Source organism: Schistocerca serialis, chromosome 4 (genome assembly GCF_023864345.2).
Source record: "Schistocerca serialis cubense isolate TAMUIC-IGC-003099 chromosome 4, iqSchSeri2.2, whole genome shotgun sequence".
Taxonomy (NCBI): Eukaryota; Metazoa; Arthropoda; class Insecta; order Orthoptera; family Acrididae; genus Schistocerca; species Schistocerca serialis.
Window position 1 is genome coordinate 274,038,792 of NC_064641.1, and position 26,728 is coordinate 274,065,519.

At 43.9% G+C, this 26,728-nt stretch overlaps 1 protein-coding gene across 1 annotated transcript in view; it reads right to left on the reverse strand.

Annotated features, from left to right (window-relative positions):
• Window positions 1-330: 330 nt before the first annotated feature.
• LOC126474391 (ATP-dependent translocase ABCB1-like) overlaps window positions 331-26,728 on the reverse strand; it is a 194,693-nt gene continuing 168,295 nt past the window's right edge. The window contains exons 19-23 of the mRNA XM_050101859.1: window positions 11,969-12,163; window positions 6,737-6,943; window positions 6,467-6,613; window positions 5,353-5,528; window positions 331-469 (exon numbers count right to left, since the gene is read on the reverse strand). Coding sequence (XP_049957816.1) covers window positions 331-469; window positions 5,353-5,528; window positions 6,467-6,613; window positions 6,737-6,943; window positions 11,969-12,163 — 864 coding nt within the window. The remainder of the gene's footprint in view (window positions 470-5,352; window positions 5,529-6,466; window positions 6,614-6,736; window positions 6,944-11,968; window positions 12,164-26,728) is intronic.

The window sequence follows — 26,728 nt, forward strand, 5'->3', positions numbered from 1 at the left end:
GGTGTTGCTGTTTTTTGCCGAGTGCAACTAGCCCATCTTCTGCCTACATGTGAATGATTTACTTCCGAAACAGCACTTCTCCACTCAGTCACATTTTTCAGGGAATGACAGAAGCATTCAGTAAGGCATTATTTAGTGAGGAGAGCTACGACTTTTTTGGGGGTGAGATGGGGTGGGGGGCTATACACTACTGAGTGCAGATATTTTTACATCTTGTTCGACAACATGAGACCAATACAAAAGCCTATAGAATTTTTTAAAACTGATGGAAGAATACTGTTTCTCAAATAAACACTGACAACTTCGCAAATAAAAATCAATAAATCGTTTCTAACGGTTTATAATGAACTTAGTTAATATAATTATATATATAAATCGATAAATTCTTTTCACTTTTAAAAATTTTGATTTTCTTATTGGCAAAAGGCATGTTATAGTATATATTAATTTGGAGCCAGAACGTATTTTACTTAAATATCCAGGTTGTAAGATCCCATTAACAGCATGTATTTGCTATCCCTTTATTACTGCTCTAAGGTGCTTGTCCTAAACATACTTGCACGTGGCCATTGTTGTTGTTGTTGTTGTGGTCTTCAGTCCTGAGACTGGTTTGATGCAGCTCTCCATGCTACTCTATCCTGTGCAAGCTTTTTCATCTCCCAGTACCTACTGCAACCTACATCCTTCTGAATCTGCTTAGTGTATTCATCTCTTGGTCTCCCTCTACGATTTTTACCCTCCACGCTGCCCTCCAATACTAAATTGGTGATCCCTTGATGCCTCAGGATGTCCTACCAACCGATCCCTTCTTCTGGTGAAGTTGTGCCACAAACTTCTCTTCTCCCCAATCCTATTCAATACTTCCTCATTAGTTATGTGATCTACCCATCTAATCTTCAGCATTCTTCTGTAGCACCACATTTCGAAGCTTCCATTCTCTTCTTGTCCAAACTATTTATCGTCCATGTTTCACTTCCATACATGGCTACACTCCATACAAATACTTTCAGAAATGACTTCCTGACACTTAAATCTATACTCGATGTTAACAAATTTCTGTTCTTCAGAAACGCTTTCCTTGCCATTGCCAGTCTACATTTTATATCCTTTCTACTTCGACCATCGTTAGTTATTTTGATCCCCATATAGCAAAACTCCTTTACTACCTTCAGTGTCTCATTTCCTAATCTAATTCCCTCAGCATCACCCGACTTAATTAGACTACATTCCATTATCCTTGTTTTGCTTTTGTTGATGTTCATCTTATATCCTCCTTTCAAGACACTGTCCATTCCATTCAACTGCTCTTCCAAGTCTTTTGCTGTCTCTGACAGAATTACAATGTCATCGGCGAACCTCAAAGTTTTTATTTCTTCTCCATGAATTTTAATACCTACTCCGAATTTTTCTTTCGTTTCCTTTACTGCTTGCTCAATATACAGATTGAACAACATCGGGGAGAGGCTACAACCCTGTCTTACTCCCTTCCCAACCACTGCTTCCCTTTCATGTCCCTCGACTCTTATAACTGCCATCTGGTTTCTTTACAAATTGTAAATAGCCTTTCGCTCCCTGTATTTTACCCCTGCCACCTTTAGAATTTGAAAGAGAGTATTCGAGTCAACATTGTCAAAAGCTTTCTCTAAGTCTACAAATGCTAGAAACGTAGGTTTGCCTTTCCTTAATCTTTCTTCAAAGATAAGTCGTAAGGTCAGTATTGCCTCACGTGTTCCAGTGTTTCTACGGAATCCAAACTGATCTTCCCCGAGGTTGGCTTATACTAGTTTTTCCATTCGTCTATAAAGAATTCGTGTTAGTATTTTGCAGCTGTGACTTATTAAACTGATAGTTCGGTAATTTTCACATCTTTCAACACCTGCTTTCTTTGGGATTGGAATTATTATATTCTTCTTGAAGTCTGTGGGTATTTCGCCTGTTTCATACATCTTGCTCACCAGATGGTAGAGTTTTGTCAGGACTGGCTCTCCCAAGGCCGTCAGTAGTTCCAATGGAATGTTGTCTACTCCGGGGGCCTTGTTTCGACTCAGGTCTTCCAGTGCTCTGTCAAACTCTTCACGCAGTATCATATCTCACATTTCATCTTCATCTACATCCTCTTCCATTTCCATAATATTGTCCTCAAGTACATCGCCCTTGTATAGACCCTCTATATACTCCTTCCACCTTTCTGCTTTCCCTTCTTTGCTTAGAACTGGGTTTCCATCTGAGCTCTTGATATTCATACAAGTCGTTCTCTTATCTCCAAAGGTCACTTTAATTTTCCTGTAGGCAGTATCTATCTTACCCCTAGTGAGATAGGCCTCTACATCCTTACATTTGTCCTCTAGCCATCCCTGCTTAGCCATTTTGCACTTCCTGTCGACTTCAGTTTTGAGACGTTTGTATTCCTTTTTGCCTGCTTCATTTACTGCATTTTTATATTTTCTCCTTTCATCAGTTAAATTCAATATTTCTTCTGTTACCCAAGGATTTCTACTAGCCCTCGTCTTTTTACCTACTTGATCCTCTGCTGCCTTCGCTACTTCATCCCTCAAAGCTACCCATTCTTCTTCTACTGTATTTCTTTCCCCCATTCCTGTCAATTGTTCCCTTATGCTCTTCCTGCAACTCTGTACAACCTCTGGTTCTTTCAGTTTATCCAGGTCCCATCTCCTTAAATTCCCACCTTTTTGCAGTTTCTTCAGTTTTAATCTACAGGTCATAACCAACAGATTGTGGTCAGAGTCCACATCTGCCCCTGGAAATGTCTTACAATTTAAAACCTGGTTCCTAAATCTCTGTCTGACCATTATATAATCTATCTGATACCTTTTAGTATCTCCAGGGTTCTTCCATGTATACAACCTTCTTTCATGTTTCTTAAACCAAGTGTTAGCTACGATTATGTTGTGCTCTGTGCAAAATTCTACCAGACGGCTTCATCTTTCATTTCTTTTCCCCAATCCATATTCACCTACTATGTTTCCTTCTCTCCCTTTTCCTACACTCGAATTCCAGTCACCCATGACTATTAAATTTTCGTCTCCCTTCACAATCTGTATAATTTCTTTTATTTCATCATACATTTCTTTAATTTCTTCGTCATCTGCAGAGCTAGTTGGCATATAAACTTGTACTACTGTAGTAGGTGTGGGCTTCGTATCTATCTTGGCCACAATAATGCGTTCACTATGCTGTTTGTAGTAGCTTACCCGCATTCCTATTTTCCTATTCATTATTAAACCTACTCCTGCATTACCCCTGTTTGATTTTGTATTTATAACCCTGTATTCACTTGACCAAAAGTCTTGTTCCTCCTGCCACCGAACTTCACTAATTCCTACTATATTTATCTTTAACCTATCCATTTCCCTTTTTAAATTTTCTTACCTACCTACCCGATTAAGTGATCTGACATTCCACGCTCCGATCCGTAGAACGCCAGTATTCTTTCTCCTGATAACGACATCCTCTTGAGTAGTCCCCGCCCGGAGATCCGAATGGGGGACTATTTTACCTCCGGAATATTTTACCCAAGAGGACGCCATCATCATTTAATCATACAGTAAAGCTGCATGTCCTCGGGAAAAATTACGGCTGTAGTTTCCCCTTGCTTTTAGCCGTTCGCAGTACCAGCACAGCAAGGCCGTTTTGGTTATTGTTACAAGGCCAGATCAGTCAATCATTCAGACTGTTGCCCTTGCAACTACTGAAAAGGCTGCTGCTCCTCTTCAGGAACCACACGTTTGTCTGGCCTCTCAACAGATACCTCTCCGTTGTGGTTGCACCTACGGTACGGCTATCTGTATCGCTGAGGCACACAATCCTCCCCACCAACGGCAAGGTCCATGGTTCATGGGGTGGTGGCCATTGTTGGCAGTTCCTTTTGGTTACAGGAACTAAAATAAATTTTTGATGTTAGTGTCCTGAAGTGGTTTTCAGTCTTTAACTTCTGACTGAACGTTGTCGGCGAATACTGACTTAAAATTATTTTTCTTATCCTCAGTGGGCCTTCAGTCTGACATTCTGTGTATGTTAAGTACAATTTTGAGTCACCTCGGTTTCTGTAAACTTATACTTTGCCATGAGCCGTAAATACCGTCTTTGTTTCTAAAAAACGAGAAAGAAGTATGTATTCACTTGCCAGAAGGACTTGGTTATTTCTAAAATTTTGGAATTCTGTAATTTTTTAAATATTGCTGTGAGGTGTGGAAGCTCTTATTCAGCATCTGATTGTATGTGGGGCTTAAAGAACAATTACTGTCTTTCTAGATTACTTTCTTGTTTTAGAATTGTCTTATGTAGGGGATTCCACATGGAGTTTTTATTATTTGTTCCTTTGGTGACTCTTAATGTTAGTAAACTGTTGTTAAAATTTCATATGCTTTTACTGCCCAACACTGTACTACTCACCCTACCAGCCCCCTACCGCTTCAAATACGAGTACTTCTGCTTAATTTGAATCACTTTCGGATTATCGTTCTGTAGTGGAGGTATAATGTAACACATAGACGACTAAATATACAATTGGCGAGATTTTCTAGACAAGTTTCAATAGCATAATTGTTCCTAGGTATTTTTGCATTTTTCGAAGTACTTTCAGGAAAATCACAAGGAACATATAAAGCGAATACCATTATTTACAAATAAAATGAGAAAATATATTAAACTTCTGTTATAGAACTGGCTAGAGGCGGAAGTGTCCTAAGATACATTACTCTCTCCTCTACATTACCTAGATAATCAGTTTCAAAGAAGCACAATAATATTACTTTGAAGAGCCTTACACAAAATAATCTGTTACATTTAGCAATGTCAAACATGAATTTCAGTATTTTGAAACACGTATCAACGGATTAAAAAAATGATCGCTACTGTGCTGAAAACTTTTTACTTGTCCCGCCTGTCTGCGTATGAAATTATAACCATTGTGCTTCACAACTGACTCAAGTATTGTATTGAAATCATGCTTTCCTGCTATCGCTTACAAGTGACAATAATTTTCACGTGTAACAGGCCGCTAGTAAACTGATACAGGTAAGAGCCGACCAATACACAACAACATTAAAATATTCCAAACAAATATCACATATAATTTTATTAATCACAAAGAATGCACATGGCGACAAAATAACAATAAAATTTTGTAATCCACACTGTACATGGAAGTTACTCTGGAATAAATATTACGAGGTGACATATTCCAACAAACGCAGTTATACGTCAACGATCCTGAGGTTGGGACACACCGAAACATCGAAACTTGGAGCATTTTGAGCGCTGCATAGAGAGAGATTCACTTAGGAATCAATGAACGATGTTTGTAAAGGTTGTTAAGTAGGCTGCATACACTGAAGTTTGTAGTAGATGCCACGCTTTGCTAGAAGATCTGCATGACTTCCCATCTCAGCAACTTTTCCATTACTGATGACACATATAGCATCTGCATCTTGAACTGTTGACAACCTGTGCGCGATTGTAACGCAAGTTCGTCCTTCTTTCGCCTTATTGAGTGCCTCTTGTACAATCTGTAAAAAGCATAAAATGTACCATATATAAGAAATAGTTTTATGTTTGGGATTCATGTTAAAACAGTTTTAATTGGAGTACCTTTCCTCCAGAATGTGTATTGACAGGCATGTCTATGGAATTACTTTCATCTAATTTTCGTCTGTAATGAACTTATCAAATGGATATGAGAGTTTAAGGATGCACTAGAAGCCACGCGGGGTAGCCGTGTGGTCCAAGGCGCCTTGCCACGGTTCGCCCTGCTCTCCCTGTCGGAGGTTCGAGTCCTCCCTCGGTCATGGGTGTGTATGTTGTCCTTAGCGTAAGTCAGTTTAGATTAAGCAATGTGTAAGCGTAGGGACCGATGACCTCAACAGTTTGGTCCCATAGGAACTTACCACAAATTTCCTACACAGTAAAATCTGTTCAAAATTTCATTGCTTCTCGTTTCTATTGAAGTCATAAAACGATCACCTGTCACAAAAGCCTGCAAATTTCTGCTGCGTTAACAAAGGTCTCACTTCAGCAACTTAACAGTGTGACACTTTGAAAATGTATGTCACGTTTTACCTGAATGAGTGACGTTTCGTGTAATGCTATATTCCTTGCTACTGCTAGAAAAAAATTTAGTGAAGAAATTGGAGATAGCGGTTAATGCCCGCCGACATTAGTGGTGGAAAATTAGGGTTATATTAATTCTGAACACACTATAAGGCTGCTCGTGTGACAGAAGAGTCACCTGGTGAAATTTCTAACAGTTCGTCGTCATAGGAAACAGACACTAAAAAACAAGGAATTTAGAAGCAAAAGCGTTCCTTATAGAATTTCGCTTTTCGGTTGAAATGAACGGAATATTGCTTCTGTATCAAGGTTAAAGATACACATTGTTAATGGAATTACGATCACCATTTCTAGCCATATATTATTCATCGCCGTTTAACGTTCAGTGACCAGTTACCTTTTCATTATCCGAGTCCAGTGCCGACGTTGCTTCATCCAGTATAAGGACACTGGGATTGCGAAGTAAGGCCCTTGCAATTGCCACTCGCTGTTTCTGGCCCCCACTGAGTTGAGCTCCTTTGTCTCCCGCAAGTGTGTTGTAACCCTGTAATTGTGAATTTTACTTATTTTAAGAAATGTCGCCCTGACAAGAAAAGGACGACTTTTTGACCGTAGTTATTTTCCTAAGTTAGAATGAACTAAGTATTGATGGCTTCCATTTTAATACCTTAGGTAAAGTCTTTATAAAATTGTGGATGTTTGCTTTCTTAGCCATTTCAATGATGTCATCCATGGGTACGTCGCGGCTGTTGTCACCATATGCGATGTTCTCGCCGATTGTCCTGTCGAAGAGGACAGGTTCTTGCTGCACCAGCCCCAGCCGCGATCGCAGGGAAGACATTTTGACTTTGGACACATCACGGTCATCGAGAGCCTGTAGATACAAAATCATCTTAGTCAGTTAAAAGTATCTCGATATAGCTGAACACATAATGCGGAATACGGTAGCTTACGTAACAGTGATGTAAACATCACCCGGATTAAAGACTATTGGTCATGTGCAGTCACCATCTTGAGTTTATTTTCAGACCGTTTTCCACAGTCGTTCAGACGAATAGTAGGCTGATCCTCAATCTCTAACTCAAAAAATACAACACACGAACTATAAAACAAAACAGACAGGACAAAGTATACGCGATTGACACACAGAACGCACACGCAACTTACATTTGTTAGGTTAATATAGAAACAGTAGGGCATCCGGTAGCAAAAATAGATAAATTCAGAAAACTATGAAAATTGCAGCCTCTTACGACAGAATAAACGCTAGAAAAGAGAGATGTAAATTAAGACTTTAGAATATGCGTCATTCTGTTTAAAGTCCCAGATGACGAAGCAGATACTTTCTCCAAGCAGAAATAAATAACCATCAGTAGGCATCAGGTGTAATGAAGCACACAAAGTGTCTTAGAAGCAAGGCAATGTCTCTTTATGAAGAGAAAGTAACAGTGCATTATTATGGAATTTTACTGTAGAGAATAATGTTAACATAATTTCTTAAGAACAAGAACAGGAGGAATGCTATTTTGGTACAAAAATTTGCCAAAGAAATTGTGATGAACGCTGTGTCTATAAAAGAGGAATCTACATCTCGTAAAAGTGGTTAGTCGGTAAAATGAAGTGGCTCGCATGAAATAGTTAAGTACAGAGACTAGATGAATATAATTAATGCTGTCCGGAAGTGCATAGCAAAAAAGTCTCATAGTGGGCTGAAATCAAAAACAGAAATATGTTTAGTATGACACAGTTGTGCTCCTATTGATTTTTATACGTAGTCTATACTAGCTGAGAAGGACCACATTCGTTTCCCCTTTTTTTCTCATTTGGTTGCTGATTGGGAATAATGCGTAACTAACCAACTCGTTTGTGTAGCGCCTTATTCAAAGTGTATTAGTAGAAATTAAATTTGGTATTTTACTTCCGTGTGTTACGACGAATAATTTTTGCGTGTATCCAGCACACGAACACGCTACAAACAGTTGTCCGTCCGAGACCAACGATTCCTTTAAACTCACTCTGCAACACTGGAATGTTCCCCATTATGTCTGATTGACAGTCTAATTGTACACTCATTTTACCGGAAATCTGAGCTCGAAAGTTTACAACATCGTCTTTGTTTACTGTTGTATCGATGTATTTAAATGTTTCGTTTTTCATGGTGTCATATTCTATATCCACTAATTCCTCTCTTGAACTACATCACTCTGTGTTGCTAAAACTCCTCGCTCACACACTCATCCTTTATTTGCGTAGTTTCTCTTCAAGCGGATACACTTTTTCGATGAGTTGCTCCTCTGTCTTTACTACGTAGCACAACTCATCGACTAAGAAGATTTTATCAGTGTGTAGTTCAATAAGCTATATATCGCTTCCACATTCTATTCTACAAGATTAGAGAAGGTTCTTCAACATTCGAAAGTATTGCACAAGATTAGAAAACTTTCGTTAACATTCGAGAAATTCGTAGAAACTGAATTATGTTATAGGAAGAAGATCTTGATGCGGAAGAGGCAGAAGATGTCCTGCTGGCCAGCTCGATGTGGAAGCGACCACTTCAAGCATTCATGGGTCCACAACAGCAACAACCACAATCGCACATCTATAGTACACAACTGGGAGACCAAGGATAGCACCACACATAAAAACCATTGATTGGCGGTGGATAGTTTTGCAGGTATTGTCAATTTCAACCACAAACACTTTACATGTATCAGGAGCCCGTCTTAAGAGTCACCAAGCGCAATTTCTCTGATGTTTCGGCAGATATTTGCAGTTTCATCTTTACAATATGCAGCTGGACTCATCCCACACCAATACTGTTCATCACATCTTGCATGTCACGCCCAGAGTCGACGGCAAGAATCGGTTTGTTTCCTGTTACAAACAAAATGATTTTTATGCGGAATTTTACATGCCCATTCAACAGAGCGGTTTCAAATTAGACTAGTGTGATACTGGTTTACCGATACATATTAACAGCGATAATAGAAAATGAGCTATAGCGGCGACTGAGCAACGCTATTCCATGGCGGTTGCAAACTACGCGGGCCAAGGCAGGTACTGTCAATCCTGGAGTATCGTTTATTCTTCGTGAAGAATAAATGACCTGCATTTCTGTTTCGGCTGTGATAAGTAAGCAGCAGCAGGGAGGGTTTAAATGGCAAAGTGCCGCCGAGGGTTGTCTCCACAAACAACTGTGGCAACTTGACGGCGCATATCGTCTGGAGTAGATGGGGCTCCCCATAGGAAAGAATCTAGAGGAGACAAATGACGGGGTCTTGGCCAGCCATTGCACTCCAGCGATCCATCCTACCAAACGGTCAGTAAACTTTTCATTCATTACTTGCGTGGCAACACTGTAAGCTTGATCTGGATAGCCGTCGTGTTGGAACCATATATACAGTCGCTTATCCAGTGGTATCTCTTCATGAAAAACAGGTAGAATGTTCCTAAGAAATTGTGCATAAGCATTTCATTTAACACTCTGGGATGGAGTATGTTCCCACAGTGGAATTTCCCGTGATGCCGCACCATACGTTTACGCTGCATGGTTGTTGGTGTTACCATCGAGGATTTTCAGCTGCCCAGCAGTGCATGTTACGTAAATTTACAGTACCGAGGTTCGTAGACGTTACTACGTCGGTAAAGAGCACGCGATGGGAAAACGTAGAGTCAGTTCGCAGGCTCTACAAACCGACAAAATTCTATACGACGTTCGAAACCACGTTCTCCAGTTGTCTGACGTAGTGACAGATGATAAGGGTGGAATTAATGTCGATTCAAGGTACGAATGACACTCGTCTGGCTGAACCTACATTTCCTGTGCCACCATGCTGACGGATAAGAGGCGTAGAGGGGAGAGCTTCTGGACGGATATTCTCTGTCAGCTGCAGTCTTCTTCCCCGTCGTCTGACGTTGAAGCTCCCTGTCGTCACTAGTTAGCTAATAACTCGTGCAAGTGCCTGGCGCGAAGGACAGCGACGATCAGGTTAGACATCCCTGTAGTCTGTACTACCGCGTCATTTCTACAACATTTGTTTGACGGCCGCATGAAAGTACCACGTCTTACTTCTCCTCATTGATGTATATTTCTGCATGCAAAAATGTTGAAGCAAAAATGACCTGCCAGTAGACGGGACGTTTCCTGGCAGTTTTGCAGTGCAGAAAAACAATTGAAAGGCTTGATACAACAACGTAGCGTACTGTCAGCGATTTTACAACACAGTAACCAATTCTAGCGGACCTGCCTTTAAATTGTAGACTATTTTTCGGATTCTTTTTTGAAGATTTTCGACCTCGAAATCAACAAGCATTACATCACTGTACTCGTTTTCTGAAGCTTTAAAAAGAAGTACATCATTCTATTTTTAAAAAATCGTATTTCCTTCAATATCTCGATCGATACGAGAATTAAGGCTCTTTATCACTTAATAAAAATTCGTATTCCTTAACGTACTATCATTCCCCAAAAACTTCATTTCGATATCTAGAAACGAGGTGTTACTTCTTACGTTTAGGAACTCCCAAAGTAACGTAGATGACGCTGAGACTAGTAATTTAATATGATCCACATGGGGCTGCAGACGTCGGGAAATATCCGGAAACTGGAGAGATATGTTGAACATGTGACGTCACAGGATGACGTACCTCGTCATTCGTGCTGCACTTGGGCTTGGGAGTGACGGGATTATTGAGTTATGCAATACATGCACTCGAGCAAACGTTGCAAATTTCGAGCACCTGTTGTAAATATGACATGTTGTAAACGTAGGAGTTTGAAAATTACTATCCTCGCTGTAACCGAGAAAAAACCGACTTAATTTGTTTTTCTTTCCTTTTATCCCTTCCTGTTTTTGTTTGCAGGCATTATTAAGTAAGGAAAATGTAGATAATTTACTGGTAACGTCGCAGTTCGGCACCTAATAGTTATTTACTTGTGACGCAATACGGTAGTTTTTTGTTGTACAGTACTTTCCAGTAAACCAGTTAGTAAAATTATACATCTTACCTCAATTTAAACACTTAACTGTCTAACGAAATAAAAAAAAAAAATACTTCCTGCCAGACGGAAGATCGAATCCAGAGCTCCACACACTAAAGTCGCGCGCCTGGGTCCCAAACGATTCCGACCTGAATACGTGACTGGTGTTGGGATAATCAGGTATGGCAGACCGGTAGGCTCAACCGCTACACGTGCAGCTAGGTATAGGTATGTCATCTGTTGACGTCTCATGATCAACAGTTCTCCTCCACTTTTGTGGCATTTGCTGACATCTGTTGCCCCAAGTGTCTTACATTACATTACTTCTCTCAGTGCCTTCAACATCGCTTTGGAGGTTTTCAAATGTTAATAAGAATCACCCACTTGCTGCATCACATCCAGGTATCTGCGGTATAATTTAGAAATTATACAGTGTAATATGTGTTTTTACTTATCCGTTCTGTTGCACAACAGATGCTTTCCTCTCACATAAATAACTGTGTAGACATGTTCACTGAACAAGTTCAGTATTACCATTAACTAGACCATCGTTGCTCCCTTCTCTACTTCTACGTTCTGTCTCGGATGACGTCTGTGACAAACTATGGAGCGAGGCTGAACTACTGTACTGGTATTCGAAAAGACCTGTTTAAACTCTTGGCCTGTCATCCTGATTTAAATTTTTCCATAACTTTCCACAACTCTCAAAAATTTTCATCCCCATGCCACCCCAATCCAGGTCTGCCCTCCATCTGTAATGATCTCATCATAGGCGTAAGTTTATAATCTCTCTCTCCTTATTCCACGTTAGGACAACATGTAATAATTCTGCTCTTCTCTCCCTGTCGTCTCGTTATCTCTAAGTGATGATGCAGTCACCAGATTCTTTTAAAATACCATTTACCGTTTAGTACTCACCACAGTACCAGAGGTGGCGTCGTAGAACCTCTCCAGAAGTTGTACGCAGGTTGACTTGCCGCAGCCAGACGGACCCACCAACGCCACGGTCTGACCGGGCTTCACAATTAGGTCCAGGCCCCTCAGGATCAAGGAGTCGGGCCGAGTTGGATAGCTGAACTCCACGTCCGAGTAACGCACTTCACCTTCCGCCGCCTACAAAATGAGGTACGGTGCTATATTACGATTATAGTTGCTAAAAAAAATATTTTATCCTTATCCTGTGGAGCAAAATTTCCATGTCGTTTACCGTTCTAATGAACTATGACCAGAAGTGAAGGGAGTGATAGTTTCATTTGAAGACGTGCCGTGTATGACGACTGAATGTTGCTGTCAGATGCGGAGTATGAGACGTATGTGGGCACGGTATCTGAGCAGCTTGTTAGCGACACGTGTGTTGTACACACGGAAGCACGTAGCGAATTTACGGACTTCGAAAGAGGGATGGTTATCGGAGCAACGCGTGCACCATGGCATACCGGAAGTTACACAAGAATTCGGATTTGTTAGCATTGTGTAAGATCGATCTAAGCGTCACAGAGATAATGTTATCACATGTTTAAACCGCCATCCCAGAGATATATGGGACGATCTACAGTCCACTGCGAGTCGTACACTGAAGAGCCAAAGAAACTGGTACACCTGAATAATATCGTGTAGGGCTCCCGCGAGCAACCAGAAGTGCCGTAACACGACGTGGCATGGACTCGACTAATGTCTAAAGTAGTGCTGGAAGGAACTGACGTAATGAACCCTGCAGGGCTGTTCATAAATCCGGAACAGTACGAGGGGTTGGAGATCCCTTCTGAACAGCTCGCTGCAAGGCATCACATATATGCTCAATAATGTTCATGTATGGAGAGTTCGGTGGACAGCGGAAGTGTTTAAATTCAGAAGAGTGTTCCTGGAGACACTCTGTGGCAATTTCGGATGTTTGGGGTGTCGCATTGTCCTGCTGGAATTGCCCAAGTCAATTGGAATGCACAATGGACATGAATGGATGCAGGTGTCAGACAGGATGCTTACGTACATTACACCTGGCAGAACTGTAGCTAGGCGTATCAGGGGTCCCATATCACACAAACTGAACACGGCCCATACCATTACAGAGTCTCCATCAACTTGAACAGTCCCCTACTGACATGCAGCGTCCATGGATTCATGAGGTTGTCTCCACACTCGTACACATCCATCCGCTCGATATGATTTGAAACGAGACTCGTCCGACCAGGCAACATGGTTGCAGTCATCAACAGTTCCATGTCGGTGTTGACAGGTCTAGGCAAGGCGTGAAGCTTTGTGTCACGCAGTCGTCGAGGGTACACGAGTGGGCCTTCGGCTCCGAAAGCCCATATCAATGGAGTTTCGTTGAATGGTTCGCACGCTGACAGTTCCTGATGGCCCAGCATTGAAATCTGCAGCAATCCGCGGAAGGGTTGCATTTCTGTCACGTTGAACTATTCTCTTTCGTTGTCATTGGTCCCGTTTTTGCAGGATCTTTCTTCCTGCCGCAGCGATGTCAGAGCTTTGATGTTTTACCGGGTTCCTGATATTGGCCGTACACTCGTGAAATTGTCGTACGGAAAAATCTCCACTTCATCGCTATTCGGAGATGAAGTGTCCCAGCGCTCGTGCGCCGACTATAACACCACATTCAGACTCACTTTAATCTTCATAAACTGTCATTGTAGCAGCAGTAACCGATCTAACAACTGCGCCAGACACTTATTGTCTTATATAGGCGTTTCCGATCGCAGCACCATATCCTTCCTGTTTACATATCTCTGTATTTGAATACGCATGCCTATCTCGGTTTCTTTGGCGCTTCAATGTATCACCGCCGACTGGAATGTCCGGCGACACGAACCCATTCCTAGCAGGGGTCTACGGAGACAAGTGAACGGCATAGACTTCCGCAGCCGACGACTGACTTGAGCCCCAGTCCTCTTCTCTGCTTTTGGTTAATCAAATCAGTAGTAGCCGGCCGAAGTGGCCGTGCGGTTAAAGGCGCTGCAGTCTGGAACCCCAAGACCCCTACGGTCGCAGGTTCGAATCCTGCCTCGGGCATGGATGTTTGTGATGTCCTTAGGTTAGTTAGGTTTAACTAGTTCTAAGTTCTAGGGGACTAATGACCTCAGCAGTTGAGTCCCATAGTGCTCAGAGCCATTTGAACCATTTGAAATCAGTAGTGCTGAAGATTAAATCTTCTAGGTTGTAACACAGTGCCATCTTCCTTTTCGGTTTCACCTTATGTAATCGACGTTCAGACCCCTCCATGATGGGACTTTTTTCAGGAGCTTCTGATATTCCCTGTTAGTTGAGTGCTGTCAAAGTCCAGTGTCGTGTTCACTTATAAAAGCGAGTTTTCCTGCGCTTGTTCTGAAGAAGTGGTTTTATTGGGTGAAATTCTTCCAGCTACTAAAGCTGGGCCATCATCATTGAATAGGTAGCGAAACAGGCAGAGGGCCGAGAGATGGAATATATGTCAAAATATTGTTGTCCTGCTGTAGCGATTACTTCCTGGTAGTTGTACTCTTCACGAAGCGTTAGTCCCTAATGTTGTGTCGGTAGCTGGGCCGACACCGTGAAGTGGAGATGGCTGAAAATGAACTCTAGACTAACGCTGTAGCCGATAGGGCACGCACGGCTAAAGCAGACGGGCGTGAAGTCTGGAACATGAGAACTTATAAATGAATAAGAAGAAAAGTATTTAGATGCTTATTACTTATCTTTTTATTAGTCCTTGGAATACATCTCTCTTGAATACTCGTAAGCTATAGGCACTGATACAAATGGCGCCTTGCTAGTTCGTAGCCATTAACTTAGCGGATGGCTATTCTGTCTCTCGGCTAATGAGAGAGAAAGGCTTCATACATCTGGTCGGTAGCTAGGTTCTCGTACAACTGGGGCGAGTCCTCTCTCGTATCACGAGACCTGCCTTGGTGGTGGCGCTAGGTCTGCGATCACAGTGGCGACACGCGGGTCCGACATGTACTACATGGACCGCGGCCGATTTAAGCTACCACCTAGCAAGTGTGGTGTCTGGCGGTGACACCACATTCCTCCCCCGCAAATCGGCGAACGGTCGTGAGATAAGGCTTCCGCCCGCCGTGGGGAGGACCACATGTTGACGTATGCGATGAGGTGGGGAGCCTAACAACAGGCGAGGCTGTGCCACCCGCACCCGGCCATTCGGTCCGAGGGGAGCTAGGAAACGCCTGAAAAACTAGTCCAGGGTGCACGTCAACATGCGGTGTATGCGCCCGTAATGAGACAGGAGGGACCGAAGGGTCGATTTCCATTGCGTCGGGGTAGCCGACGCGCGATGACGTCATGTGGTCCGGAGCGGGCGGGAGTTCCATGGCGGAGGACAGCTGGTCACGGGAAGCGATCGGCGGCGCGTGACCCTGGGAGGCGCTTGGCGGCTGCAACGAAGCGTCGAATGCGGGCGGCGCCGGCGGGAGAACAAGCGGCGGCGGCGGCGGCGGCTGCTGCTGCTGCGGCGGCGGCGGCGCGTCGCCATCGGGCAAAATGGAAGGCATCGTCGGTAACACCTGGGGATGAGGCGAGCCAGTAGATGGGTCCCCAGGGCGCTGACCGAACGGCACCGTCGCTGAAAGCAGACGGGGAGCGGCAGAACCCGTGCGACGACAGAGGCGCAGCTGATTGAGATGCCGACGCACCTCACCAGAGGCCCCCAAAACCAAATACATCGCGCGGCCGAGGCAGCGAAGAATGCGCCCTGCGAGCCAACGCCGTGAACCTCGATAGTTGCGATAAAATACAACGTCGCCTGGAGCAAAAGCAGGAGTCTGCCGCTGCACAGGAACCTGATGCGGCGGATGCAGCAAAGACATCAAGGTGCGATGAGGACGACCGTGGAGCAACTCAGCCGGCGAGCGACCATCTCGGGGCTGAGAGCGATACGAAGACAAAAAGAGCAACAATGCGTCCTCCCGAGAATGCGACTCTTTCAATTGCAACATCTGTGACTTGAAAGTCCGGACCAATCGTTCAGCGGCACCGTTGGACTGAGGCGAAAACGGCGCGGATGTCAGATGTTGAATACCATTGGCCTGGCAGAATGACTGAAATTCTGCGGACATGAATTGTGTGCCATTGTCGGAAACAATAGTCTGCGGAAGACCTTCAATGCAAAAGATAGCAGACAACGCTTGGATGGTGGCGGAGGACGTCGTGGAAGACATCCGGACAACAAAAGGAAAATTACTGAAGGCGTCGACCAGAACCAACCATCGAGCATTCCAGAATGGACCAGCAAAATCAATGTGCAAGCGTTGCCAAGGGGAAGTGGCTTTTGGCCACGCAAAGACTTTCCGCGGCGGTGCGGACTGTTGTTCGGCACACGCCGGGCACGAAGAAGACATATGCGTAATCGCAGCATCGATTCCGAACCAAGTACAGTGCTGACGAGCAAGTTGTTTCGTTCGCACTATACCCCAATGTCCTTGGTGAAGAAGCCGTAAAACAGAGGACTGTAACGAACGTGGGACCACGACTCTGGACTGATCATTATCAGAACGCAACAACAAAACACCACGTCGAACAAAAAGTCTCTCCTTGTGAGCAAAAAATCGGCGAACCAACGGATCCTCGATCCGAGACTTTGACAAAGGCCATTGCGTAGCAACAAAACGTAAAACAGTAGCAAGGACAGGGTCAGCAGCTGTGGCTGTAGCGACACGACGAAAATCAATCGGAAACGAGTCGACCACTTCATCGGTTTCCGAATCAATGAACATGCAAGCAAGTTCGGAAGAATCGAATGCTTTATCCTCAGCAACAGGCAAACGGGACAACGCATCGGCGTTTCCGTGCTTAGCAGTGGACCGATACAAGATATCGTAGCGGTACTGCGAGAGGAAAATAGACCAGCGAATGAATTTCTGCGCTGTACGTGGAGGTACAGGCTTGGTCGGATGAAAAAGCGCTGTCAAAGGTTTGTGGTCTGTGATGATGGTAAAGTGACGACCATACAAGAAATCATGGAACTTAGTAACACCAAACACGAGAGCCAAAGCTTCTTTCTCTATCTGTGAATAATTTCTTTGCGCAGACGAGAGCAATTTGGACGCAAAGGCAATAGGGCGATCATACGAGCCAACTTTGTGCGCAAGCACAGCACCGATCCCGAAATCCGATGCATCTACCATCAACAAAAGGGGTTTCTGGGGATCGAATGGCGTAAGGCAAGTATTAGAAAGCAACGCCGATTTCAACTGGCGAAAGGCGCGTTCACATTCCGTCGTCCAGACGAACGGAACACCTTTACGGCGTAAGCGATGAAGCGGAGCTGAAATAGAAGAGGCATTGCGCAGAAAGCGATGATAATAATTAATTTTACCCAACACACTCTGTAGCTGTTTCACATTTTGAGGGGAAGGCAATTCTTGTATGGCACGGAGGTGCTCTGGACTCGGATGTATGCCTTGGGCATTAATGACATGTCCCAGGTATGGTAAGTCACGAGCAAAAAACACACATTTGTCCTTCCTCAAGCGAAGACCATTTTGCCGCAAGACCTGAAATAATGTTCGTAAGTTCGCAAGATGATCTTCTTCTGTCTGTCCGGAGATCACTATATCGTCCAGATAGTTTGCTGCAGTAGGGACCGACGCACAAATAGTTTGTAAATATTGCTGAAACAAGGCAGGGGCGGATGCACACCCGAATGGCAGCCTTTTGAAGCGGTACAATCCAAGATGCGTGTTAACCACCAATACGCGCTGGGATTCGTCGTCCACCGGTATTTGCAAGTACGCATCGGCTAGGTCCAACTTTGAAAAATATTTTCCCGGGCACAGTTTAGCAAAAAGATCTTCCGGGCGGGGCAAAGGAAAAGTAGCAGTCACTAGCTGTGGATTCACTGTGGCCTTGAAGTCCACGCAAAGTCTCAATTTTCCGGAAGGTTTTGGCAAAATTACTAAGGGTGAGGCCCAGAGAGAAGCTTGCACACGTTCAATTACACCCTGTGATTCGAGATCGTGTAACGTTCTTGCGACCTCATCACGCAATGCGTGGGGAACATTGCGCGCCCTGAAAAATTTCGGTTGCGCGTTTACCTTCAGTTCTAAATGTGCTTCATAGTTTTTAGCGCAACCTAAGCCCGGTGCAAAAATGTCTGCAAATTCGTCACACAGCCGAGAAACACCGTCTGTAGGCACAGTCTGATTCACCGATAGGACCTGATTTACAATAGACATGTTAAACAACTGAAACAAGTCTAGCCCAAACAAGTTCACTGCAGAAGAAGAACGAAGAACGTAAAATGACACAAGTTTTGTTTGTCCCTTGTATGTTGCAAGAAGGCTGCACTGTCCTAACACAGGAAGTGTCTGTCCGGAATATGTAGTTAGCTTAACATTTGCGGAACGCAACGGAGGTTTGCCCAGTTGTTTGTACGTGTCGTGATTGAGCAATGAAACTGCAGCTCCTGTATCGAGCTGGAATGGTATCACTTTGCCTTCAAAGTCTAAGTCCACAAAAAGTTTATTGTTCTGCTGACGACAAAAGCGACTGTTTTGTGCAATGGGAACAGACACTGGTACAGAATCACTTGCTAATTGACGTGATTTCCGGCGACGTCGACGCACAGTTTTTGTGGGACGAACACAGTTACTGTTAGAGAAAGTGTCACTGGACGAAGCGGAATTAACGACATGAATGTCCATAGGCGAAGGTCCACGAGCCTGAGTGTCCTTGGTTCGATTCCGGCGCGAAGCAAAGGGCCTGGAATGATTGTGATTGTCTGATCTGAGCTTTTTCTGGCAAACACTTTGAACATGTCCTTTCTTATTGCAGAAAAAGCAAATAGCTTGGCGTGACGGGCAATGTTCACGCGAATGTCTAGTAGCACACCGCGGGCATGATTTCACTGCATTTGTGTGCTGGCGCGGCACACCTGGCTTAGCACGCGGCGGTCGCTGTGTCGACGTGCGCAAGGCCCGGTTACCGGGCCGCGCAGCGCGTCCAGCGGGCCGGTTAATGTTACACACGGCTGGCGAAGTTTCAAAAGATTCCTGAGCACAGTCAAGTGTGTCCTGTCTATCCAATATGTCTATCACTTGTTGAAGGGAGGGATTAACTAGTTTCAAAATTTGCTCCCGTATGCGAACATCAGAAACGTTCTGTGCAATTGCATCACGCACCATTGTATCTGAATAAGAAAGACCACAGTCACATTCAAAGGCACAGTCCCTAGTAAGTCCTTGCAATGTTGCTACCCACTCCCTATTAGTTTGACCGGCCGTACGTTTTGTACGAAAGAACGTATACCGTTTTGCAACCACATTAACTGTTTCTTTGAAATAGGCATCTAATGCAGACAAAATTTCCTCGTAGGACAGAGTTGCTACGTCGCGTCGGGGAAACAATTTCACTATCACACGGTATGTGGACACACCGACACAAGAAAGCAAAAACGGCTGCCGCTCTTTACCTTGAATTCTGTAGGCAGCGAGGTGAAAGTTGAACTGGCGCGACCACTCGTGCCAGGTCTCATCGGCTGCCACGTATGGTCGAAAGGGAGGTGCAACAGCGTTTAGTGGCAGCGGTAGCGAAGAAGCGGCGGCGGCCGCATCGGTTTGAATGGTACGTTGACCCTGGACGAGCTGTCCAAGGGCATCCAGTAACGCCTGCGTCTGCTGATTCTGCAAGCGATAAAATTCGGACAGTACATCTGGAGAATGTGGCGAAGCCATGACACAATTAAATGTAAGCAATCAGAACACTTTAAATCGTCGCCAATGTTGCAAACGAAGTAATACAAACTCTTTTGCTCGTCGCCAATAAATGTTGTGTCGGTAGCTGGGCCGACACCGTGAAGTGGAGATGGCTGAAAATGAACTCTAGACTAATGCTGTAGCTGATAGGGCACGCACGGCTAAAGCAGACGGGCGTGAAGTCTGGAACATGAGAACTTATAAATGAATAAGAAGAAAAGTATTTAGATGCTTATTACTTATCTTTTTATTAGTCCTTGGAATACATCTCTCTTGAATACTCGTAAGCTATAGGCACTGATACAAATGGCGCCTTGCTAGTTCGTAGCCATTAACTTAGCGGATGGCTATTCTGTCTCTCGGCTAATGAGAGAGAAAGGCTTCATACATCTGGTCGGTAGCTAGGTTCTCGTACAACTGGGGCGAGTCCTCTCTCGTATCACGAGACCTGCCTTGGTGGTGGCGCTAGGTCTGCGATCACAGTGGCGACACGCGGGTCCGACATGTACTACATGGACCGCGGCCGATTTAAGCTACCACCTAGCAAGTGTGGTGTCTGGCGGTGACACCACACCTAATAGCAGGAAACAAGCTGGAATCCTAAAGTCCTCTTCTCTGCTGAAATTACACTCGTTCTTAGAAAACTCAACTTCTTCTCTGAATTTTTTCCTTCTATAAATATTGCTTTCTTCGGCTAGCACTCGTACTTTGTTTGAAACTTATGTCTTGGCAGCGGTTGTCCTGATATTCCGCTACAGTAGATATCACACTACTTTTTAATCGCATGTGGTATTTATTCCAGTTAGTACGTTCTTTTACTGTCATTCCACTTTTGCCTATATCATTTTTGCCACAGCGAGACGTCACTTCATAGACTTCCACAGTGTGAAGGTAATCAGATGCCTCTGTTATGTTCTGACTGAAAAATATGGTTTTTATAGTATTTTCCAAACAATTACGCTTATGCAGTCAGTAACTCTAGAAACTAAAAGTAACCTAACAGAATGAGAAGCTGTTCCTCGACGTTTATATTAGCATAATCAAAAATAATTCGCTTGGAAGCTCTAGTTTTTGACATATCATCATAGCTTTAGGCTTTCAGTGTATCGTTTAGGAAGTTCATCTGATGATGCCAAGCGGTTATTGTCACCATATGGAAGGTGTGCGGTAACAAAATATTTATGAGTTGCTACTGATGACAAAGACTAACTCATACTAATGTCGTCAGACTTCATAAAATTCTCCTTTATAAAGGGTGATTCCATGACGATGTTACGATGGTACGAACTTTCGGGGATGATCGAAAAGGGCAAATGCGTCAGTTTGAGGTAAGGGAACCTAGTCCGGAAACGACCGAGTCGAAAGTTACAGGCGAAAATCGTTCTGATCCATCTGACAGTGGAATAAGTGTATCGGTACTGTTGTTGCTAATGTCGTAGAACAGGCAACTTTCGGAGGTTGTATTATAGACCAAAACAAGAAAAATATCCACTAAACCTGCCCTCTAAAATGCATACTTAAAGAGATATGAGCGTTTTTTCTCAGTAGAAGGAGTATGTTTCACAGCAATGAAGATGAACAAGTGTTTATAGCTCTTAAGGTATGCATTTTAAATCCCGTATTCACAGGAAAATTAGTTTCTTCTTTATATCCATAGTGACATATCTGAAAGTTGCAAACCCTACAATCGTACCATCAATAGTACCGGTACTGCATATCATTGTCAGAGGCATCACAGCGATATGAACTTGTCGTGCGGTAGCGTTCTCGCTTCCCACTCACGGGTTCCCGGATTCTATTTCCGGTGCGGTCAGGGATTTTCTCTGCCTCGTGATGACTGGGTGTTGTGTGATGTCCTTAGGTTTGTTAGGTTTAAGTAGTTCTAAGTACTAGGGGACTGATGACCATAGATGTTAAGTCCCATAGTGCTCAGAGCCATTTGAACCATTTGATATGAGCTTATAACGTTCGAATCGGTTGCTTGCCCCCTACCTAGAATTGATAAATTTACCGTTCTCCATCATCCTTGAAAGTTTGAAATATCATCACGAAATCACAATGAATTTAAAATGGCTCTTTCATAGGCACAATTAGAGCAGATAGCACACGTTTGAAACAATTTGCTCCTCTGTGACAAAAAGGCCACATTTTCAGTCAGAAAAAAGTAAAAGACTTTCACAATAAAACACGGATCATTGTGAACATCGTGCCTTAAAAAATGCGGCACTAAAGATTACTTGTTAGCTCCGTTAATAGGATGGCACATTAAAAAAAAAAAAGAGCTTCATAGATTCCAAAATTTCTTATATGACGTTCACTCAAAATGAATTTCGCCCCAGAGTGATTTTGGTCTTCTGTTCCTATATGTGTTGATCGATAGATCTCGAATACTGTACGACACAAAGTGAATACAAATCCTACAAACACAAATAAGTATTTAGACGACAAGTCGCACTTCCCACCAGCAAGTGGTGCTCAACACTCAGTTTTCAAATGGCTTCCATAATAGTGGGAATAATTGCTTATATGACACCCATTACAGTGCAACACAAATATGGATGCACTATCAGTTGATAGCTCACAATTCCAGTCCACACCAGATCGTCGTAAATAGTAATCCCAACAGTCCAGGACCAGGCAAATCCGTCAATAATAAAAACAGCAACTGCGCCAAAAGAAGTCCAGCTGAAACCTAGTAAACAAACTCAGTGTACACAGTGTAAGTGAAAATGGTTCAAATGGCTCTGAGCACTATGGGACTTAACTTCTGAAGTCATCAGTTCCCTAGAACTACTTAAACCTAACTAACCTAAGGACATCACACACATCCATGCCCGAGGCAGGATTCGAACCTGCGACCGTAGCGGTCGCGCGGTTCCTGACTGTAGCGCCTAGAACCGCTCGGCCACACGGCCGGCAGTGTAAGTGAGGTAGAGGCCTTAGCACGATACAAATTGAAGTGCCTTCCAGCTGCCCTGTGGCCAGGGTTAATGTCCGGCTTGGATTCAGCAGCCAGGTCTGTTGGCGCCTCATGCTGCCTGCTGGAGGGTTCACAGGGTATCGACCTTGCTGTCGAATAATAGAGGTATACCATCTTTCCCCCCTCCCCCTGTAATCGCCTCGTGGAGCTTAAAGCCAGTGATGCTAGAGGTGCAAACTGAGAGTTGAAAAAGAATCCGCATCCCGCGAGGGACCAGCTCTTACTACACTGAATTTGGTGAGGTACGTCTGTCACATATGTGAAACTGTCTCAAGCTGACTGTGGTGGTAGTGGTGGTTGTGTCGTAGGGGAAGCCACTAAGTGCTGAAACGACTAGTTGGCAATCTGTACCAGCATAGCGCCATTGGCATCCGCTGTGAACATTCGTTGTCCATAGATGGCTCTGATGACACTTGATACCCGTTCTGGAAGTCTCCCAAAGTTACGAGCCCAAACATCTGCGCCCAGCTAGTAGTGGGGGCGACGGTTGGGCTCGCATGGGCATGTTGTACGTCACAGAATGTCTCAGAAGGTCTAGTGTCGATGGGCATGCAGCAGTTCCTGTGGAGTGCGTTTATGTGTCGGTGTGATCCTGTGGGACCTCGACCCTAGATGTGGTTGACAGTACCTTCCACATCTGTTCCTTAAAACCACTCCGCTTCACCGAAGGAGGCTAAGTGAAACGGCGCCAATGCGAAGTGTATATTGGTAAAAAGAAAGCAAGCAAAGCCTGAGAATCGTTGGAGATACTTAAGAATGAATGTAATGTCAGTAGAGAAGACGGCTATAGGATTCCAGCTTCGTGCCTTCCCATCCTCAAGGAAACCACCGTCCGTGAGCAACACAAATCGCTACCAGGAACTCACCTTTACCGTACGGCAACACTATTCTGATAAACGTTTTCATCGTTTGCCTGCCTCTGTCGCTGTCTGCCCAATTACGACTGCCCGCCAGTATCAGTCAATAGAATTTCACCCAGCAACCTAACTTCATCAGAACAATCAGGGAAAATTCCCTTTCATAGGTGAAACCGAAATTGCTCTTCAACAGTGTTCAGCAAAACCAAGAACACCAAAAGATCCAACTTTCAACGACAATGGCCGTTAAAGTCTATAGACATATATGTTAATTGTATTGTTGCACTAAAAGTGTTCTTACTATTCGACTAGTTTATTTTACAATGCTGAAATAACTATGCACAGTGGTAAAAATTATCAGAGGCTCTGAAGAGATTCTAAAGTAGTTATGTCTGGTTCTGTTACAATATGGGGTGTTCCATGTACAACGCAATCACTTCCTTCGCTCTTTTGTGGGAAACGATGCTGGAGAAGACGGCACATATGATCTGAGATGTTCCTCAATCTTGGTAACTACCATATCGTCGAACGAGACAATTTAGGGACGGCCGTGCTCATTGCTCCATCTGGCGATACAGACTTGGGTGTCAGTAGCACCTGCCTACAGAACTATGCACAGTCTCAGGCTGAGATACTTCTCTTTTGAAATAATAGTTCCACAGCTACACTTTTTCTCATACGTGCTCCTTACTACAACATAGCAGCTAGGCTGATCTAGACTGTGCGTCTGAGAAGAGGGCTGCAACTTCGAAATTTGTAGGGGACAAGAAATTAATCAAAAAGTGTAGCTAAGTAGTTGTTATATCCAACGAAAAATACTTTGTCGACTACGGCACCTCACAGAAATATTTCTCGTTATACAATAACAGAGGTGATCGTGCCAAACCGAAACGTTGTTCGACGTCAGTACTGAAAATGGCTGTTGCATTCTTTGCAAGATGGTGAAGATGATCTTTAAATGTTCTGTTTACTGCGTCACTTTCTTCGATGTCTCTTCTGTAAACATTTTGCAGGTAATTTTAAGCAAGCTTCATGATGAACTATACAACTAAAATATTAAATTCAGCTCAGAATTGAATGACAAAGCCATATTACCTGGCTTTCCTGTGTGGTGTGTGGCGGAAGGTATTTTGTATACCACTGTCAGTTCCCTGTGAGCTACAGACTCAAAACTTTCAACATAACGCGGAACAGGATAAGAGTGCTATATTGACTTACTTTCTTGTGTAGTGTGGGGCGAAGCGTACTTCGGTACCACTGCCATTTCCCCATTTTTCTGGTTCAGTCGCGAATGGTTCACGGGAAGAACGATTGCTGGTAAGCCTTCGTGTAAACCTGAATCTCTCTACCTTTTAACTTCACGGTTTTTACGTGGGAGGAAGCAACGCATTAGCTGAGTTAGACGAAAAAAAACTGAAATAAACTTGACATAAACGAAACGTCTCCGTTGTAATCTCATTAAAATGCTTGAAAGCGACTCAAAAATTCACACACAAAAGACTAAGAAGATGAAAATAATTATTTGAACAAAAATGAGTTTTTAATGTAATACAGTTCTAATAGGGCTAAAATAAATAAAATTACTTCCCCTAGCACATTCAGGTTCGTAACGGCACTCAGATAGGCGTGAAGAGTTGTGGTCGCGAATGTTTAATTACCGTGAAATTACTTGTTAGATCTGGAACGAAAAACTTGTAGCACATGCAACATATAATTGATGCATGAATAGCTCATCTCTTTACGATTATAGTACTTACTAACTGATGCATGAACACTTTACTTCTTACTATAACGTTTTGCATGTGCTGCACGTTTTTACACTACTGGCCATTAAAATTGCTACACCACGAAGATGACGTGCTACAGACGCGAAATTTAACCGACAGGTAGAAGATGCTGTGATATGTAGATGATTAGCTTCTCAGAGCATTCACACAAGGTTGGCACCGATGGCGACACCTACAACGTGCTGACATGAGGAAAGTTTCCAATCGATTTCTCACACGCAAACAGCAGTTGATAGGCGTTGCCTGGTGAAACGTTGTTGTGATGCCTCGTGTAAGGAGGAGAAATGCGTATCATCACGTTTCCGACTTTGATAAAGGTCGAATTTTAGCCTATCGCGATTGCGGTTTATCGTATCGCGACATTGCTGCTCGCGTTGGTCGAGATCCAATGACTGTTAGCAGAATATGGAATCGGTGGGTTCAGGAGAGTAATACGGAAAGCCATGCTGGATCCCAACGGCCTCGTATCACTAGCAGTCGAGATGACAGGCATCTTATCTGCATGGCTGTAACGGATCGTGCAACCACGTTTCGATCCCTGAGTAAACAGCTGGGGACGTTTGCAGGACAACAACCATCTGAACGATCAGTTCGATGACGTTTGCAGCAGCATGGACTATCAGCTCGGAGACCATGGCTACGATTACCCTCGACGTTGCATCACAGACAGGAGCGCCTGTGATGGTGTACTCAACGACTAACCTGGGTGCACGAATGGTAAAACATCATTTTTTCGGATGAATCCAGGTTCTGTTTACAGCATCATGATGGTCGCATCCGTGTTTGGCGACATCGCGGTGAACGCACATTGGAAGCGTGTATTCTTCATCGCCATACTAGCGTATCACCCCGCGTGATGGTATGGGGTGCCCTTGGTTACACGTCTCGGTCACCTCTTGTTCGCATTGACGGCACTTTGAATGGTGGACATTACATTTCAGATGTGTTACGACCCGTGGCTCTACTCTTCATTCGATCCCTGCGAAACCCTACATTTCAGTAGGATAATGCATGACCGCATGTAGCAGGTCCTGTACGGGCCTCTCTGGATACAGAAAATGTTCGACTGTTGCCCTGGCCAGCACATTCTCCAGATCTCTCACCAATTGAAAACGTCTGGTCAATGCTGACTGAGCAACTGGCTCGTCACAATACGTCAGTCACTACTCTTGATGAACTGTGGTATCGTGTTGAAGCTGCATGGGCAGCTGTACCTGTACACGCCATCCAAGCTCTGTTTGACTCAATGCCCAGGCGTATCAAGGGCGTTATTACAGCCAGAGGTGGTTGTTCTCAGGATCTATGCACCCAAATTGCGTGAAAATGTAATCACATGTCAGTTCTAGTATAATATA